The sequence below is a fragment of the Trachurus trachurus genome (genome assembly GCF_905171665.1).
Source record: "Trachurus trachurus genome assembly, chromosome: 10".
Taxonomy (NCBI): Eukaryota; Metazoa; Chordata; class Actinopteri; order Carangiformes; family Carangidae; genus Trachurus; species Trachurus trachurus.
This window is the reverse complement of record NC_139894.1, coordinates 12,497,055-12,515,924: the sequence shown is the minus strand read 5'-3', so window position 1 is coordinate 12,515,924 and position 18,870 is coordinate 12,497,055. Positions and strand designations below refer to the sequence as shown.

The 18,870-nt window shown below is 41.7% G+C and overlaps 1 protein-coding gene across 5 annotated transcripts in view; it reads right to left on the bottom strand.

Moving 5' to 3' along the window:
* Nucleotides 1-566: 566 nt before the first annotated feature.
* atp8a1 (ATPase phospholipid transporting 8A1) overlaps nucleotides 567-18,870 on the bottom strand; it is a 114,124-nt gene continuing 95,820 nt past the window's right edge. For all 5 annotated transcript variants that reach the window (XM_083980857.1, XM_083980859.1, XM_083980858.1 and 2 more), the window contains 6 exons: nucleotides 18,758-18,814; nucleotides 18,263-18,370; nucleotides 9,194-9,282; nucleotides 8,800-8,892; nucleotides 7,539-7,630; nucleotides 567-3,290 (listed from right to left, as the gene is read on the bottom strand). In XM_083980857.1, the coding sequence (XP_083836983.1) occupies nucleotides 3,193-3,290; nucleotides 7,539-7,630; nucleotides 8,800-8,892; nucleotides 9,194-9,282; nucleotides 18,263-18,370; nucleotides 18,758-18,814 (537 nt within the window). In that variant the 3' untranslated portion in view covers nucleotides 567-3,192. The remainder of the gene's footprint in view (nucleotides 3,291-7,538; nucleotides 7,631-8,799; nucleotides 8,893-9,193; nucleotides 9,283-18,262; nucleotides 18,371-18,757; nucleotides 18,815-18,870) is intronic.

Sequence of the window (18,870 nt, the reverse complement as noted above, 5' to 3'; positions counted from 1 at the left end):
GATTATGGCAATGGACCAATTTTCCAAAATGTTGAACTATTCCTTTAACCTTCTTTGGTCACAGTTTCCTTAAACCTCGAGATGTTGTCTTTGAAGTCAACCAACAATCCAAAACCTAAAGATATTCTCTTTATGATGAACAAAGAAGCAGAAAGGCCTGACTTTCTTTATGAATGATCTCAACAGTTGCCAGCAGATTTTCTCAATTCAATTCATAAAAACTGATTGCAAATGCTTAACACAACAACAACGCCCTGCAGTCAAAGTGGACCTGGGTCGCTTTTAATGTATCTGGACAGTGGACACCCATCAGTACCAGGAACAGATTACTGTGTGTTTGGGATCGGAGACACAAATAGGTCGACTAAACACCGTCACAATAACAAATAAGGACTCTTATTCTATAATTTGTTTGTCCTGCATGCAGCCTGGTGCTTCTCCCTGCCTTTTCCTGTTTAGGTTCCCTGTCCTGTCTGTCGCCACACACAGGCAGAAGAAGACACAGTGATTACAAATCCTAAAGCAGACAAGAATCAGAAAGGATGGTCACATTGTTTCTCCATCATTGTAAAGTTTATTTCAGTAGTCCTTCATGGCAGTAAAAGACAACACTTATAAGTTTGCAGTCCCAACATGCAGAACAATCATTGAACAAAATGACAAAAAAAAGAAATGAATACTGAAAACAAAAGTTAAAAGGTGCATTTTTTCTCTTTTGTAAAGTGATCAACACTCGAGGGAGAATCAAAGTAGTACAGTTAACACTTCAGAGAACAGTTTGTGTTATCCATTCATGCAGCCCACGACTTTCACAGACAACAACGTGTTTTATGTTTTCTGGAAAAAAGAAAGCAACAGTCCAAGCCTTCCACAACGACGACATCCACATTCAGCAGTTTGGAAATTTTTAGACAAGATGACAACCCATTAAAGTTTTAACACTAAAAGACCAGCAGAGAGAAAACAAAGAAAAGAAAAGAATCATTAACCTGCACTGAACTGAGAAACACAAAAAAGAGCTTTTTTCCCCCTGTAAAGCAGAGATACAACTGCATGAAAGAAGAAAAAACAAGTTACAACCATGTACACTCAAGAGAAATCATTTTACCGAAACCAGATTATACCAGATATCCACTAACTGGAAAGGTACATCGAGTGCATTGTGCAACATCTCCTGTCGAAGCGAGCTGAGCATCAAGAACTCCCACAGTCGAGGCTGAGAGTTTGACCACACATACACACTCACACAGTCATACCACACACATCGACACTCACACACGCTTCCCCATACGGGCCATGCATCAGCACACAGTAGTAACATCATAGCTATACCTGGAGTCGTGCAGACGGACAACTGGAGCAAGCGTCTCACACTCACACGCACGTTGAAGAACACACACCAGGAGAAGCTCCCAGTCTCTCACAGAGGACACACACATGCAATGCATACATAGAAGTTATCCTCTGTAGACGCGACATACACACACATACATACTACACACACACACACACACACAGCCTCACACACACGTACAGAACATGCACATGCAGGCAATAAACCGACACACACGCACGCACACACACACACCATCAGAAATCTGATCTCCCATAGGGAGAAGAAAGCAATCACACAGACATTAAGTAGTCAATCATAAATAAATCAAGCTATAACAATATTAATATCAATAATAACAAGACATTTAAGAAAGCTTCGGTTTCCTCATTCGATCTATTCTATCCTGCCAGTTTATCAGAGGAAGAGAAACAAAAAAAAAGTTACGGACGAGTCATTACAAAGCCAGTCAATGCAAAATTCATACATCTCCAATATAAAAATACAAATCCACAAAATAACTATAGAGACAAAGTAGTTTTGATAATGTTGTGGAGTTTTCCTGGCTAATATTTCTCTCTCTCCCTTAAGCTAATGGCACTTATGTTAGAAGGATAAAATCTCCATTTGAAGGGAAACACTATATCACCACCTGAAGCTTCAACAAGACCATCAGACGGCCTCCCGTTCACCTCTGCACCAACAAACCTTCACTTCTCAGCAGTTTTCACGCTGTACGACTGCAGCACTGTGGCGGCGGCGGGGGCAGGGAGGGGGAGACAGTGGTTTTGTCTTCAGTAGGTGTGTGTGTGAAGCACTGGTCTAAGCTAGCTGGTTAAACTATTCTTGGCTATCGTTTTCTTCTAAGAGGGAAAAGATCTACGTAGGCACCGTCGTGATTGTTGAGACAGGAGTGATGTGTGGAATGCAATTATCAGTCGAGAGCAATGCTTCTGCTGTAAAAACGGTGGAAACAGGACTACTGTGTGTTGCAGGAGGCAACTTCTTAAAAACAAATAAACAATAAAAAGGTGAAAATAAAGAAAACCAGGCACAATATCTACATACGTTAAAAACAAAACTAAAAAAAAGAAAGAAAGAAAAACAATGTAATCTAAAAGAAACAAGGATGAAGGCATGAGCAAATGTAAGGCCTTACACAAGAGACGCATCCTTAAGTGCAAAAAAGAAGATTTAAATATTACAAATCTGCTCTGAAGTGGTCCATTCAGTGCTGGAATACACTCAGGAGTGTGATTAACATTTGGTTTTTAATTTTTCCGAATTCACTAGTATTTTGTAGATTGTATATACGACTGCTCTTTGGCAATCACTCACAGGTTCAAATCCTCTACGACTAATCCTCATCCAGTGTTTTAACTTTAATAATAATGATAATAATAATAACAATAATAACAGTGTTTAGGAGTTTGATTTCAATTCAATATAATGATTTTTGGCTCAGTGCTAAAACTGTCCTTCCTTAGATCGTTTAGTTAGGAGACGTCCACTCCGACAAACTGAGCGAGAACAGTGAAGAACTTCAGACCACAGACTGCTAATAAAAGCACAGTGCTCATCATGTCTGCTGGACACACAACTACGGCTGAAATGAACACGGTTTGTTTTGTTCCTTGTTTTTTTTTTTTGTTTTTTTCCCTTTTCAAAGATTAAACAATGTCACTCTCCTCTGTTCCTTTTATATTCTGTCCAAAAAAAAACCTCCTTCAATCATCGCTGGAGGCACATGCTCACACCTCTCGGCCTCTCTCTCCTCCCCGTTAGGCTTCAAATGTTGCCATTAGAAACGGCCGTCGTGGCTCCGGATTGGCCGGCCTGGAACAAGTAGGCCGGCGGGCTCACCACTCGTTGGTCCTCTGTTTGGTGGTGTCGTACGCTCTGATGACCTCAGACTGGGACACCACTCCGTTCTCGTCTTGAGAGAAGGCGTAACCATCTGGAAGAAGGTCAGAGCGAGTTAAACCTGAGCTGCTGCAGATCAGTGATGACTTGAATGTGTAAAAACAACTGAAAAAACAGAATAAACAAAAAATATTACATAAAGTAATAATAGTTTAACAGTTTGGAAAATGCCCTTTGCTTTCTACAACCAATAATGGTTGTTTTCACAGTTGGGTTTGGTATCAGTGAAATAAAATATCGTGTGATGATTGAGACTGAGATTTGCTGGTGACATGACGGAGACAGGTTTGTCGTTTACCTTTGTTTCTATTCTTTATGCTGAGATAAACTAACTGGATTCTGTGGCCTGCTCCAGCTAAAGTAGACATTATGTCCAGGTCACAGAGCTGAGCAAACGTTTCTGTTCAAGATAAATACTCAGCAATAAATAAAAACCTCAGATGTTTAACAGCAAAATCCTCAAAAAAAAAAGGGTTTTATAATGAAGCACAGTGTGCTTTGTGTGACATTATTGTTCAAGTGCAATAAATGCAAGAAAGCAAATAAGCAAATTTCCCAAAATGTCAATCTGCTCCTTTAAAATAAACTAAATTAAATAATAATACAAAACAATATGTGAAACAAAACACAATCACAGCTTGGTCAAAAGTTTTATCTGTAGCAGAAAAGCTGCAGCCCTATGAGCTACCACCTAAACTTGCCTACAGGGTTTCTCTCTGGCCTTTGACCCCTGACTCACCTTCAGGTGTCAAATGACCTGGTCAGTACCTGGAGGCCAGCGGGCAAGTTCAAAGGACACCGCTGAGACGGGTGCATTGTGGGGGAATAACAGCGCAACATTTCATCATTTCATCGTAATCTCACTCTACTTGAACTCAACTCAGGACACACGAGTGGAAGGACGGGAAGTCGACAGCAAAAAGAGACGGGGAAGAGAGTGAGAGTGAGAGAGGCGTCTATGGGGTGGCTACAGGGGGGCGGGCGGGGGATTCAAACAGGGTGGAGGTTTGAATAATGAAATTAAAAAAAGTATCACACAACAACGGTCTCATCCCCACCTATGAGACAAACAAAAAACAAACTGATCAGACAAAAGACAGAACAGAGAAAAAAGAAACAGAAAAACAAACCCATGCTGTGATTATTATTATCATCGCTGACTTCCAATGTGACACCTGAGCTTTAAGGCGTTTTCACACCGGGAACGTACGTTAGTTCACTGGCACGGTCCGGACCAAATGCATTGTTTTATCTTTTGTTTTGTTTTGTTTGGTGCGATTCGTTTTCACAGTGCGATTTTTGCAGGTGGAGGAGAATTAGTAAACAAAGCCACATGTCTGCTGGGGTCGACGGAAACGCAGGGAGCGTGAAGTAGAAGTAAACGATCACTGAGAGCTCGTACATCTCACTCGTTGTGATATTGATCTGGCTCAAACACCTTCAGACATTCACAGAAACCTTTGAGCATTAAGAGCATTTTAAACGTCTGTTTTACATCTGTTTTGCTGTTCGAACGAAGATGACGTGCTGCAAGACGGCTGTGAGGGAGAGTGCGCCTCCTCATGTGTATCTACCATGGCATAATTACATTATACAGGTGCATCTCAATAAGTTAATCATAGAAAAGTTTATTTATGTCAGTAATTCAATTCAAAAAGTGAAGTAAATACATGATATAGATCAATTACAAACAGAATGAAACATTTCATGTCTTTATTTACTACATTTCGTTTAATTGTTATGATTATGGCTTACATTCATGAAGACCTAAAATTCAGTATCTCAAACTATTTGAATATTACAAAAGACCAATTTTTTTTAATATGGAAATGTTGGTCTTCTGAAAAGTATGTCCATCAATATGCACTCAATATCTGGTTGGGGCTATTTGACTTGAACTACTGGAAATTGTCTTTTACATGGTATTCTAATTCATTGAGATGCACCTGTATAATAATATACAGGGGTGGAAAGAGTACCAAAAAAATCTACTCAAGTAAAAGTACAGTTACCTTGATGAAATTTTACTCAAGTAAAAGTAAAAGTACTGGTGTAAAAATCTACTCAAGTAAAAGTAAAAAGTAGTTCATTTAAAATTTACTCAGAGTACAAGTTACTTAGTTACTTTTTTTTTTTTTTTTTTTTGGGGGGGGGGGGGGGTATAATGGCCAGAGATTGGCCTAACATTCTCTGTGCATGTCTCTGTTCCAAATCCGTCCCTTCTCCATCGATACACTGGTCTCCATCATCTTTTAGCTCCTGTGGCACCAACTTGATTCTGACCTTCTGACACTGCAGTTGTCCAGAGCCAATCAGATGAACAGTTACAGTTACTGGCACTAAGGTTGTCACGATCATGATCATGATACTAACATTTTCAACTCAATATCGATATTAAGGAAAATATTCGATACTCAATACCATTTTCAATACGGATAAAAAAAGAAAAGAAAAATCTCTCTCTCCCTCTTTCACTCACACACACCTGTTTTTTTTTTACTGTCTTTCCTGTCTGCTCTCAAGGAGGAGGAGGAGGGGGGGGGTTACTGTAGGTTCTCTCTCTCTTGCCTCTTTACTGTAACTGCTCTGAAGCAGTGGGCTGCTTGTCTGTTCCTTTGAGCATGGCCATGGATCTGACTGGGCTCCTACATTTAACTCAACGGACCGCAGGTCCGGCCTTCAGCCCCGGTGTGTCTGGCACGGTCACCATAAACGTAGCCGAATAGATGGACATGCCTGATAACGTTGTCTTTAATCATTAACATCAGCTTTTAACCGCTAGCTGTGGCTAATGGCTAATATTAAGACGACAACATATGGCGACGAGCCCTGTTATGCACAAACTCACGTAGCGGTGAGGGGGAAAGAGGTGTGTAGCTACCTGCTGCTGCTGTGTGCGTCTGTGCAGGGAGAGAGAGAGAGAGAGGCGGCAGCAGCGTAGCTACTTTTGACAACCCACACAGAGTTATATATTTTTTACTTTGTAACTTAAGCTATTTAAAATGTAACTAAGTAAATTTCTTCCAACAATATGTACTCAAGTAAAAGTAAAAGTACTGATTTTAAAAATTACTCAAAAAAGTACAAGTACACAAAAAAGCTACTTAATTACAGTAACTTGAGTAAATGTAACTCGTTACTTTCCACCCCTGATAATATAGCAATAATTATGATTATTTCCCACAATACTCGAGTACAAGAACCTGTTACCTGTAACTACAAAAAAGCGTGTGGCTTTTTGCAACTGGTTCGGATCGAGGTCTGGCCGCTTTCAGACCTCAAACAAACCGTACCAGATGTTTGTTTGGTCACCTCTTCAGCTGGGCGTCGGTCCGCAGCTGAGTCCGATTGCTGTATTTATTCACATCTGCACAAAAGGTCGGCACCCAACGAATTTGAGTTCCTTTAAAGCGAACTACTGTATACCAGGCAGGTGTGAAAACGCCTTTAGTCACCGAGGTTGTCCTTCTCCAGTTTTAAGTCTGGAGAGACACTTTGCTTTTTAAAAGTGAGTTTATGTGAGCTGCTTTACTTGTGTTTGACCATCACAGCACACAGCATGACAACAGAGGATGAAGAAAAGGATTTTAATGATCCGAAAGGTCGCTTATTAACGTCAGGAACTTTGGACAAAGTCGCTGAGCTGGTTTTCTGTGTACGTATGTATACCCACATGAATTAAACACTGTTGTGGATATCTGTCTCTTTCCTTCTGTAGAAGCAGCTTCCAGAAAGAGACACTGAAGTTATCTGCAGCTAAATACCTACAGGTAATTAATACTAACAAACCTATACTGTATTATACATATCCCTACTTTTATACTGTTTATATTAAAGCCTTAAAATGTACATACATGTTTATACAGTATATCAGATGATTTAAAAACAGTCTAGTTGAAGCTGTGTATCCTCTCCAAATCTCCATGAACATACTTCATCTGACCGTGCACACAGGCAGTTTGTCAGGTAGATATTCTGTATGTTAGGACACATGGCGCTGTGTAGATCACTATGTGAATGTCCCGCATCTGGCCAACGCAAAGTATTTATGAAGAGAAAACGGAGGAGTTGAGTGTTAGTGTCTCCTCAGGACGAAGGGCTGAGCTACTCTGGAGACACAGTGTGTGTCAGAGGTGGTATAATGACGCATGATCTGCCTCCCCTGACGAAGGAACCAAATGTAACGTGGATAAAAAAAACTAACAGCCTCCTCCTTCAGGCGAGTTCAGAGAGGAAGGAAGCGAAGAGAACAAAAGAAGAAAAGACATTTTGTGCAACTTACGGAGCAGGTTCTGCTGCATGGACTCAGACCGGTACAAACTGACTGTGCTCTTCTTGAACACGTTCTTCAGGAGCTGGGCCCTCTCCGTCAAACTACACACACACACACACACACACACAGAGAGAAACAGGCAGTGTGTTAGCAGCATGCTGAGCTCCACAGGCAGATTTAATGACCCATACATCAAGATTCAGTCCAAGCGCCTCCTGAGCCGGAGGAGCTGCCAACTGCTTTACCTGCTGGTACAAACACCACGAAGAGAGACAAAACTCTGGAGAGGCACGGAGGGGAGAAAACAAAGTGTGTGTGTGTTGGGAGGAAATATCTGAAACAGCAAAGTTGGCCAGGAGGCCGTCACGTATAGTAAAGCTAACATGTGTACAAGAGTCCTCTGTGCACACCTACATGCAAAAACCATCTACTACAGCTGTGTATTTCTACATGTTAGCGTCTGAATCTGTGTGTGTGTGTGTGTGTGCGTGTGTGTGCGTGTGTGTAGCTGTGTGTGTGCCTGCCAGCCTGCTGGGTCCGGGACAGTGGCCAGGCAGCAGGATCACTTTCAGGCAGCAGGAGATCTCACACTGATCTGCTCCGTGTTGATGCCTGCTGCAGGCCTCAGACCCCAGAGAGCAGAGCCGAGCTGCTATACAGCTAATACAGTTTTATAATGTATGGCTTTAATATAGGAGGTCTGGTGCTCCAAAATGAGACGTTCAGTATTTAGGAGGGAAAAACTTTATTTAAAAAAAGGTGGACATCTACTCTTATGACATGATTACTGACATTATAGTGAAACTCCTGCAATTTAGCAACAATCTAAAGATTTCTCTCTTCCACATAGGAATATTGTTGGCAGAAAAATTGAGTATTTCTGAAATTTTACAGTCTTGGGGGAGGCTATTGATGATTCAACTTGATCTTGTGTGAGATCAGGGGGAAAAATCCTTTATAATTGGTGCAAGTCAGAATATTAGCCAAGGCATCAAGTATGTAACCCAGATACAGCGAGGAAATTTGATATACACAATGAGATAATACCAATTTGTCATTTTGTCATATTGTTTAGCGCAGTGACAGCTCTCCCTTTAATATCTCTGGGCATCAGGCCATTGTGGGCTACGTTGTGAGTAGTATTTGATTTTCATAGGATTTTTTGCATCGATGTTGAACCATTCAGAGGGAAAACACCGGGTCAATAAACTTGTATGAATGTAAAGTCATGGCGTGAAGACGTGGGTGGTGAACTGGTGTGTAACTGTACCTCTTTCCATGCACTACTGCTCCAGGGTCTTTGGATAAAGCCTCAAGCTCCTGAACCTCATCCACCAAAGTCTTGAAACACACCTTCTTCACCCTGTAAATCAAACATTAACGATTAAAGAAAGCATGTCTGACATCAAAATACCCAATGAACTGATTCCAGCTACTTTGAATATATCAGGAAATCTAACTTGTAGTTTTAAAAAAAATTGCTCCTGACAGCCTGAGTGAAAGAAACACGTCCAAAGGGTAGAAATGCTAGACTTGTCGGGGAGCGAAAAAAAAAAGCTCAGGGCAGGAATTTCGTCAGGAGATAGGAGAGATCCTGGAGGAATTTCCTGTATCGGATGTGTATTGGAGCGATGATGAGCGAGGAGAGCAGAGAGAAGACTCACACTTTGTAGGCCACGTCAAAGACCAGCGAGGTGATTGGGATGAAGACCAGGCCCGTCCAGAAGACGCCCGAACTGAACATCATGCTCGCCTGTGGCAAACACACACACACACAGACACACACACACACTTAAACTCAGATCACTGTAACAATTCAGAGCTCAACAGCAGGCCAGATAAAGAGAAGAGCCCCTGAGAAGAAGAAAACACCTGATAAAGAGCCGCCATTATCATCCACGGCAGAAACAACATACATGACAAAGGCAGCCCAACACAAACAGTTATGTTGTGGAAATAAGAGGAGATGGATCCAAATAACTTCCTCACAGTGGGTTAATCCTCCGTGACTAAATGATACCATGTTTTTGTTTGGATCCCCCTCCGCCTCTCTGGCCCTCGAGGCGGAGGAAGTACCTGTGAAGTACTTAGACAGTGATATCTCTGTGACGGGAAAACAGCTCCACTGTGTGTGCTGCGTTGAGAGCTCCTGTCAATACATCACAGGAGACACGGGGCAGTGATCTGAGGTGTTTTTAATGATACGTTCAGTACAACAGACACTTGATATAAGAGGGTGTCATTGACGCACCAGGGCTGTAATTATCGGTTCGGATTTAATACTTGGAGGCAGCAAATGGTGCATGAGCTGTTTGCTTTAAAAGCCTTTAGATGGTTTAGAGGGAAGTAAAAAACAAACAATTCCTCTAATATACACCTGATCAATGTGTTAAAATGAAATTCTCTTGTGTTTGCAACATACTAACACACTGAATCAAAAGTTTCAGCGACTAGTTGTGAAGCTAAGGCTATTTCCCTTTCAATATTGTTGGCCAGAAAGCTAATTTTACAGTCTTGGAAATCTGAAAGGGCTCCTACATTTGATATGTGGTTGAGAGAACTTGGAAATGTATTACACTTGGAGAAAATCAGGTACATTATATCTGGTAAAGAGGATATCTTTTTTTAAAATCTGGCAACCTCTTCTCGATTTAATCTCTAAAAACTGAATTTGTGCTATTCTGTTGCTGTGCCATTTATTTTATACATACAGTATGTCCTGTTTGTCAAAAACTCTGTCAAAAAAAACCTGTACTGTTCTGTTTCGCACCACCAACTTTCGCTAATATGCATCTATTTTTCAGTTAAAAAAAACACACAATAAAAATAAATACACAAAAAGTTTCAGCGATAGTGGAACAAAGAGCTAAGACACAGTAACAAATGTTCACGCTGAGTTCACGCGTTAAATAAATCTAAAAATCAGACAGATGTGAACCTCAGTCAGACTCATTCATCATCACGCTGAAGGAAAAACACATTTGGACGCGAGCCAATGCAGATTTAAATCACATCAGGCATCTCCAAGAAAACACTTCTTCTCAGCTGGAAAAATACGATTCATTAAGAGCAGACGCTCGTCCGAGGCTTTAAATTAAAAATCACAAAGCGGCGGTTGTGTCAGGACGCTGCTCTGAGTAGCGGAGTAGCGGGGAGACGGTGGATCGCCCTGCTGGGGGTGAAACCTTTCAGCTTCTCAGTGTGAGCAGCGTTGTTTGCTTTGGCTTGGTGCACTGAAACTATCTGTCATTACATGTCAAAGTGCAAAACTCACGCTCCTTGCATTGTAATGTGCCCCTTGTTTAAACTGCTGGGGCCTCATGACAGTGTTCTTCCTGTAACGTGACACAGGCAGGACCCTTAGGATGCACACGCACATGCACACATACACACACAGATCAGTGTCAAAACTATCAAAGAGCTCAGGTTTTGCTCAAATTAGCTAATCTGTTCGCCATTACCTGCAAAATTGACTTTGATGTCTGACAAAACATTGGGAGAAGAGGAAATCCCAAATGACAGGAAATCAAAAATGGCTTTTTTTCCCCCCTACAGTTTGAGTTGGGACGCAGATGAATAGGGCTTTTCTGTGTCGTCTGGAGGAGGCTGAAAATGCACGAGATGAGGGAAAATTGCACACAAGCACAGGATATTTTCACGTCAATTTGGGAAATTATGCAGCCCTTGGTGGAAACATTTGCTGTTTTCTTTTGTCCGAGTCCGTTTAATTATTTTAGTTTTCATACATGTGTATCGTGCATTTAATGGGAGCATTTAAGCTGTCTTGAGAGTCTTATGAAAATAAACCAGGGATGTATACTCAGCGTATTAAATCAAAGTAAAAAAGCTCAAAAAATAAACCATCTTACTCTTTCACAAGTTCAGCCTATGAACAATATTTATATGTCACCATACATAATACTGAGCCACGACTTATATACATACAGCCCCAGGTTTATCATAAAATTCAGTAATGATGGTAATTACATTAAGTACAATGACTATAATAACCACTTTAGATACATCTGTGAAAGGTCTAAAGAGGCTGCAAGACACTAATCAAGAAAAACTAGACTTAAATAAACCTCATTAATTCACCGTCAGTTCTTCATTTTGACGTCAAAGTTTCGAAATCCAAACAAATCTGACCTGCTACAATCAACAAATGTTTGTCTTCAGGCATCTGGACAGGCTCCGGGACTACAAGCGGGGGCCAGCGAGCAAGCAGTGTTGGTGGATGCGAGCAGTCAGTGTCTCATACCAGGGGCCCCATGGGAGCCGGACAGGGTGAGAGAGGTCCAGGGAAGCTCGGCTGTATTTTCTAGGACAAACTAATAAACTTGTCTGGCTGGACAGACAGTAGTGTCCGCTGGCATGGAGGGGTGTGTTTGGACAGACACACACACAGACACGGGCGCAAGACGACATGTATACAACGCTATATGACCGTCAAAGCACACACATATATGTTTCTATACATTTCTTAATAGGGAACAGTAAGCATTTTGGAAATAGGAGGTGAGAGAGGTGTGATTCCACCGCTATCCATTGGTTAATGTGCCAACTGTACAGCATGACCGTACCTAGTTGGACTGTAGCAGTGGGCCTTTTGTTCATCTTTCTCTCCACCTTTTCTGTCTATTTCAATTCTGTCAAATTAATAATAACACTGCTAAATATGCCAATAAATAATCTTTAAAATTAGAAGAGAAAGGTGGGTGGAAAAAAAGCTGCTTTAACAAGAGACAATAGACAAAAGCAATAACATTATATGTAGCAGGGAAAAGATACAGCAGGCATTGATTCGGGGTAAAGATGAACTACAACTCAACTTTCACCCCTTAATTCAGCATCTCAGGACTCAGGATGTAGCTGAGGGAGCAGCAGGACAGTCTCAGACCTCTGTCCAAAATCAAGTTAATAGGGAAGTTGTTTCAGACTTTTTGGACCACACTTTATGATTACGCAAAATCCGTTATCAACTTGTCACTTCAAATTACATCAACAACAAGTGGGAGCTGACTGAGAGAGAGCGCGTTCTGCACATCTGAATGGGACGATATGTTGTGCAAATTTGCCAGATAACCCCGGAGCAGTCAGCTCTAGGACTTCAGCCAATCTGCTGTTTGGATAAAGGTCTAAAAATATTGAACATCAAAGATGCAGCTTTATTAAAACACATAAATCCTTTACTTTTGGAAGAGAATTTCAGTACCACTCGTACAAACTTTGGTGTTTTATGTTTCCTCTTCCAGGAAGACCTGATCAGGTGGAATCCGCCGGCACCTGGCTGATCGTGGCGAACAAAACTCAGTCTCAGCAATATGATTTATATTAATGACTGCAACCGCAACGGTAAATGTGAGTAATCGACTACTTCACAATTCACCCCACAGGCCGACAGTTTGCTCAACAGCAAACAAGACTAAAAAAAAAAAAAGAAAAAAAAAGCCGACTTCATACCACTGTAGCAGCTGTACAACATCCCAGAGATGCTAATATTCAGACACTAGCTTCCTGAATGCACAGAGCTCCTTTGTATAAAACCGTTTTATTACGTAGACTGAGAGGAGAAGTTAGACCAAGTCAAATCCTGTCTCCGACTTTACTTTGGTCTGCATCAATCCAAGTTAAGTCTCCAATTGCCTGAATTCACGTGGCTTAACCAGACAACACTGTACATGTTAGCTTCAAGGGGAAAGGGGGAAATTGAAGGTGAAACTATAGATTTGGCCAAATGGGGCCCGCAGCCCTCCACAGCATTTCTTATGGTTACAAAGTGGAAGCTTTCTAAGGATAAATAGGTGACAAACATAGTAAAGAATAGAAGAAACCAGATGACACAGGAAGCCATAAAGGAGCACACTCAGCCAAAGAGAGAACGTGAGAAACAAAAATTACCAAGAAGGCATCTAAAAAAGAACAAAAAGACAGGCGTCTTGGAAAAGGCAACTCCGCAAATTCCCATGAAAAACAAACCATGACTTTCTCAGCTGGGTCTTTCTTCAACTCTATGCTCTCTGTGTGTTGCCTAACAGAGACAGCAAGACATGGACTATGAAAACAGAGGAAAAAACCCTCTTTACATAAACACTTACAGTCTCACAGCCCCTGACTACTACATGCATGTGATTTACATTGTGTTTACAGCAGATTTAACCTGATCCCCTCACCCATACTATACTGTACACCGTGATCAATTATTACATGAACCACGTGGTGGTTGTCAGTCATCAGCACAGAGAGGGAAAAAGAGTCTGAATACAAAAGTAAAAAAACTGTCTCACAGACTCTTGAGTCTTGAAGAAGGATAAAAGAGATTCAAATATACCATTAAAGAACAAAGTCAACAACAAAAATGAACAAAGGATACATGATTCATGACCTAGATCTCTCACAAAGTGCAATAATCAGGGTCAAAACGCTTAGGAGGAATCAAACTTGTATTTCCTTATCTGCAAAATGATTGGAGAGGAATTGCTCTGCCCAGAAAAGGCCAAACATTTGATAATATATGATTCTTGGGTTATTATATTTTTTTACAGATTACACATTAAAGGAGAAGGCATCAATCAGCCAGAAACCTCTGGTGTGTTGTGGGACACTGGCAGCTAACTCTCAAATCTCCATCCACTGCTTTCACACCACTCTAACCTTTTCAGATATGCTGCAAACAACAATAATCAAATTAAAGCAAGGACGAAAGATTTTTCGTTCACTTTGATTAATTACTTGTCTGAAGCAAGTTTTATGTTTCACTTGAAGTTGGTTTCCTAATCCTAATGAAATGAGTGGAAACCACCAACTGCCTGGAGGGTAAAAAAAAAGAAAAGGAAAAAAAAAGAAAAACCCTTGTAAAACCACACAAAAAATAACAATGGTGTACTCTGGAAAATAGTCAACAGTGATGGAGTAAAACACACAAAGTCCCTGGTGTGATCCTTTATGAAGAGCCGTGTCGAGGCAGTAAAAGCATATGTAATATCAACTTTTTTTTTTTTAAATGTTTGCTGTAAAGATCACAGAGCTTCAGTCCACATATGGTTTGGAAACGTAGCCTATATGTTTGTGTTGTTTTTTTTGCAGCGCTCTGTTTGGATAAATGATCTGTGTTTCACTCAGATTTACTGACCTAACTGATATATATCATATAAATCTCTGTGCCGAGTAGCTCCTTTATTTTCCTCCATAATAGACTAAGACCTCTATGACCTGTAGGGTTAGACTTATGGTAGGTAATTCTTAAAAATACATGTCATTTTTTTTGTTTTTGTTTTTTACAGAAACAGTTCACTAATACAGAAAACTTGTGCCAAAAAAATGTGAAGCTCTATGCTAAAAAAATAGCTGCAAATAAAAATAAGACAATGGGTTAGCAGACCTCAAGTAAGTGAGTAATGAAGGACTGAAAAGAGGAGAAATATATTTTCAAACAAGACTCAATATGACGAACAGAGAGTTTCTTACAACAAGCTTTGGAGCAGCCAAACGTATGGATTATATAACTCGTAAATAACGCTTTGATGTGTTTTTTCTGCGAGATTGTTTTCATTCCTGTACTTAATGTCATTAATATCTCACAGGCGAGCAGAGATATCCCTGAGTAATATTCCTGGCGCACTACACATCAACAATCTTCTTGGTAAAATGATTCCTCTCTGAGAAAATGTTTCTTATCACCGAGCTGAAACTGTGGACGAATCTTACACACACACACACACACACACACACACACACACACACACTTGACGGGTGAAAAAATCCTTGTGCTGATGACATGCACTTGAGTCGAGGGAGAGAGCGAGAGCGAGAAGCCTGCAGCAGAAAAACGGGAAAACAGCAAAGGTGTTTGTGAAAAGCAAAGAGAGAGAGAGAGAGAGAGAGAGAGAGAGAGAGAGAGAGAGGAGGATATATAAAGTGTATTGGAGACAGCTGTGTTGGTAGCAGAGGTGAGTCAGCAGACGGCAGGTCAGTGTGACAGAGTCAGTCTACACGAGACACCTCCCGAGGTGAAGCTAAGCTGCTTACGGTGGCAGATTACAATGCCTGAACAGAATAATCTGACATTTTCTTTTGATATCTGTGTCAGACGTGTGTGAGGTGAAAACAGGATGAGTGGTGGTGGTGGTTTTGGGACGGTGGCCAGTTCGAGGGAGTATACCTGAGAGGAGAGGAGCGTACTGTACTGTACTGTGTATACTCGCCCGTTTTGCAGCGTGTTTTATAGATGGATCCTGCACCTGCACCTGTCTTGTCAATCGTCCAAAGAACATTTTGCCTGACAGTGATGAATGTGTTCACGTGAAGCCGAGCTCTGCTTGACGTCTCTTGTTAAAGGCTGCGTAATGAGTGAGAGCAGAAACAGGAGGAGAAGAGAGTTCTGGTGTCTGTTATGTTGTTGGCCCTCGGGCACTTTTTCTACTGGCAGAGTGAGGGGGCAAGAGGGGGGTGGGGGGAGAGTGTTGGTTGGGGGGCCGAGGGGGGGGGGGGGGGGGGGGGGTGAACAAAAAGAGAACAAAGAGGGAAAAAAAGCTGATGCAACAAGTAAAAAGAGAAGGAGTAAAAGAAAAAATAAATGGAGGGGTAGACACAGCACAAAAAAAGTATCTGAAGATTTAAGTAAACATGGAGACGGCTGCAGTGAAGCATGTGGGGCGGCAGCAGCAGCAGCAGCAGCAGCAGCAGCAGCAGCAGCAGCAGCAGCAGCAGCAGCAGCAGCAGCAGCAGCAGCAGCAGCAGCAGCAGCAGCAGCAGCAGCGGGGTTGACAATAACCCCGCTCTTCAGAGGCTACAAGGTCTTGGAAGTGGAGATTGTGTCTCTGATGCGCTCTCAGGTTTCACAGAGATCCCTGTCCCTGTTTGATGATGTACTGGCATCCCTGAGTCGGGGCAGGGGCATAGGGTTACCAGCTACCCACAGGACACCATTACTGTCTTCAGTCAAGTGCTGCAGGGCGTGGATGAAAGCAGCAGGCTTTACAGACAAAGGATAGAATGAAGCTAATATACCCATCGCCTGTGTGTGTGTGTGTGTGTGTGTGTGTGTGTGTGTTTGATCGAGTGAGCGAGGGGGAAAAACAGTCAGGATTTCTGCGCTTGCATAGTTAGTTGGTTATGTTACTTCTGTGCCGTGCCCATACGAGCTTCCAGGCCGCATGAAGAAGCCAAAAACGCTGTTGCGGTTGTGATATATTAGTCAGAAAAGAACATAACTTCCAAAACCTTAACTTTAAATCATCATATAATAAGCAATAAAACACGTAATGGATGATCAAACCCACCTAAATCACAACAAACAGCGTCTCTTCTCCTCGGGGTGGGCACATAACGCTATCTTTGATATTCTGTGAAATCCTGCGTTGCATGCAGCCCTACATTGTTCTGTAGTTGTTTATCATGAGACAATGTGTTCTTAATTTAGGTTGGTGCCAAACATCAACAAACCATCTTTCCTTTCACATAAGGAACGGTTGTTTTTTTGTGGGTTTCCCCCCTGTGAAAAGTCCCAGTTAAAAGATCTTTGTAGCGAGCCGCTCTGTTCAGGCGTAATCACTGGGTCGGCTCCAAAGTGGAATCATATCACAATTATGTCGTTTGGTGTTTCCCATCCAATATCATCAGCGATGGCCAAAGCTGGTGTAGACTTAAGAACCGCAAACAATCGAAAAGCTTGGTAATGAGCTGTGTTATAATTTACATGTTTACCAGGTCCCCAAATGCCAGAAGCGTAATTTGAAACAGGACGCAAACAAATGGTGTACAGTTGTGTTTCGGTATCTGAGATCCCAGATCCTCCATCAATCAAACATAACTTGGAACTTGTGAGACAACTTTGAGGTAATCTTTATGCGTCTCGCTCTTTTTTTCAGGGGGGACAAATGGTACACTGTCAAATGATGTGTTTGCAATACACACACACACACACACACACACACACACACACACACACACACACACACACACACACACACACACACACACACACACACACACACACACACAGTGACAGTACTAACTGTGTGTAGAAGCTCTTTTCTCTTCTCCTGCTGGCTGTATGGTCTCTTTAAGTAGCCTCCTGCTGTGTTCTTGTTTTCTAATGAAAAGCTGCCTCATTTTTATTCCCAGAATGCACTGGGAGGTATCACCTGTAAGAGGCTCCCATTGACCACCTGCGGTGATTCCTAGGAACAGCAGTCGCATTCATGTGTAAATAGCAACCCAAAAAGAGAAAGACAGTCCAATCTTGAGCCTTGCTTTTCATTTTCTTTCACATCGTATGAACTTTAAAGGGCGTGTTTACACAAATAAGTCCGTTTCTAATTCTGGTGCATCAGTGTGTACACAAGATTTATTCGCTTTGTTTAGCTTCCTGACTGCTTCACTGTTTCCATGTCACCTGTGGATACTCAGAGCCGAGGGAGGGCAATGTAACACAAACATTGGGCTAATTGGCCCAATTAAGTCATTATGCAACACAAGCCAGAGGTCTGACAGTTTACACTCCGCTGGCTCTCCTTACAGAGACTGGTGTCAGGTTGAACTCTGAATTTTCCCACAGCATCTCTGTAGAAAATAAATAAGAGACACTGCAGGTCTGTCCGTGACAAACAATTATATCTGCAGTTTTTTCAGCACTAGAAGAAGAAGGAGTTGTTGCTGTGAGAGATGCCGCCTGCTGTGTGTGTGTGTGTAAAAGCATGTGTATAAGAATATGCTATCGTGCATGTGTTTACCTCGCCTGACATGTCAGGAGCCAGAGGGATGAGGGGCCACAGGGAGGAGTAGATAATGAAAAACACCACCCAGAGGCCGATGCTTCCCCAGATGGCGATGTGACTGAACTGTTGGTTAGAAATCAGACGACAGTAAGGAAACGTAGAGTCTTTTCATTCTTAAAGTTGTTCGTTCACTGTATATTTAAGCTTGACTACAATCTACCTGCTGAAATTGTATTTACAGCAGCATTTTCTTACTTTTTTTGTTACGACTTTTATAATTTGGGCTTAAAACTTTACTTTAGGTGACTTCTTATTCCTTGAAGGAGTTGCCGTAAATTAAATTTCACTGGGTTTTCAGTTACAAGCCCAGTGGAACGAACCATAAAGAGACTTGGAGATAAGAAGAAGATGTAAAAAAATCTGTCATAAGTGTCAGTGGTCACATAAAATGGAGGAACTGGAAAAAGATAACAAAGGCCTTAGTGAGAATGGAGAGAGCCATCAACTTACCATCGTCCAGGATGAAGTCTCGAGGCCGGCTTTAAGACAAACTGTGATGACCACAAACTGTAAAGACACAAATCACACTGACGTTAAACCAGGACTGTCCCCCTTCGACACTA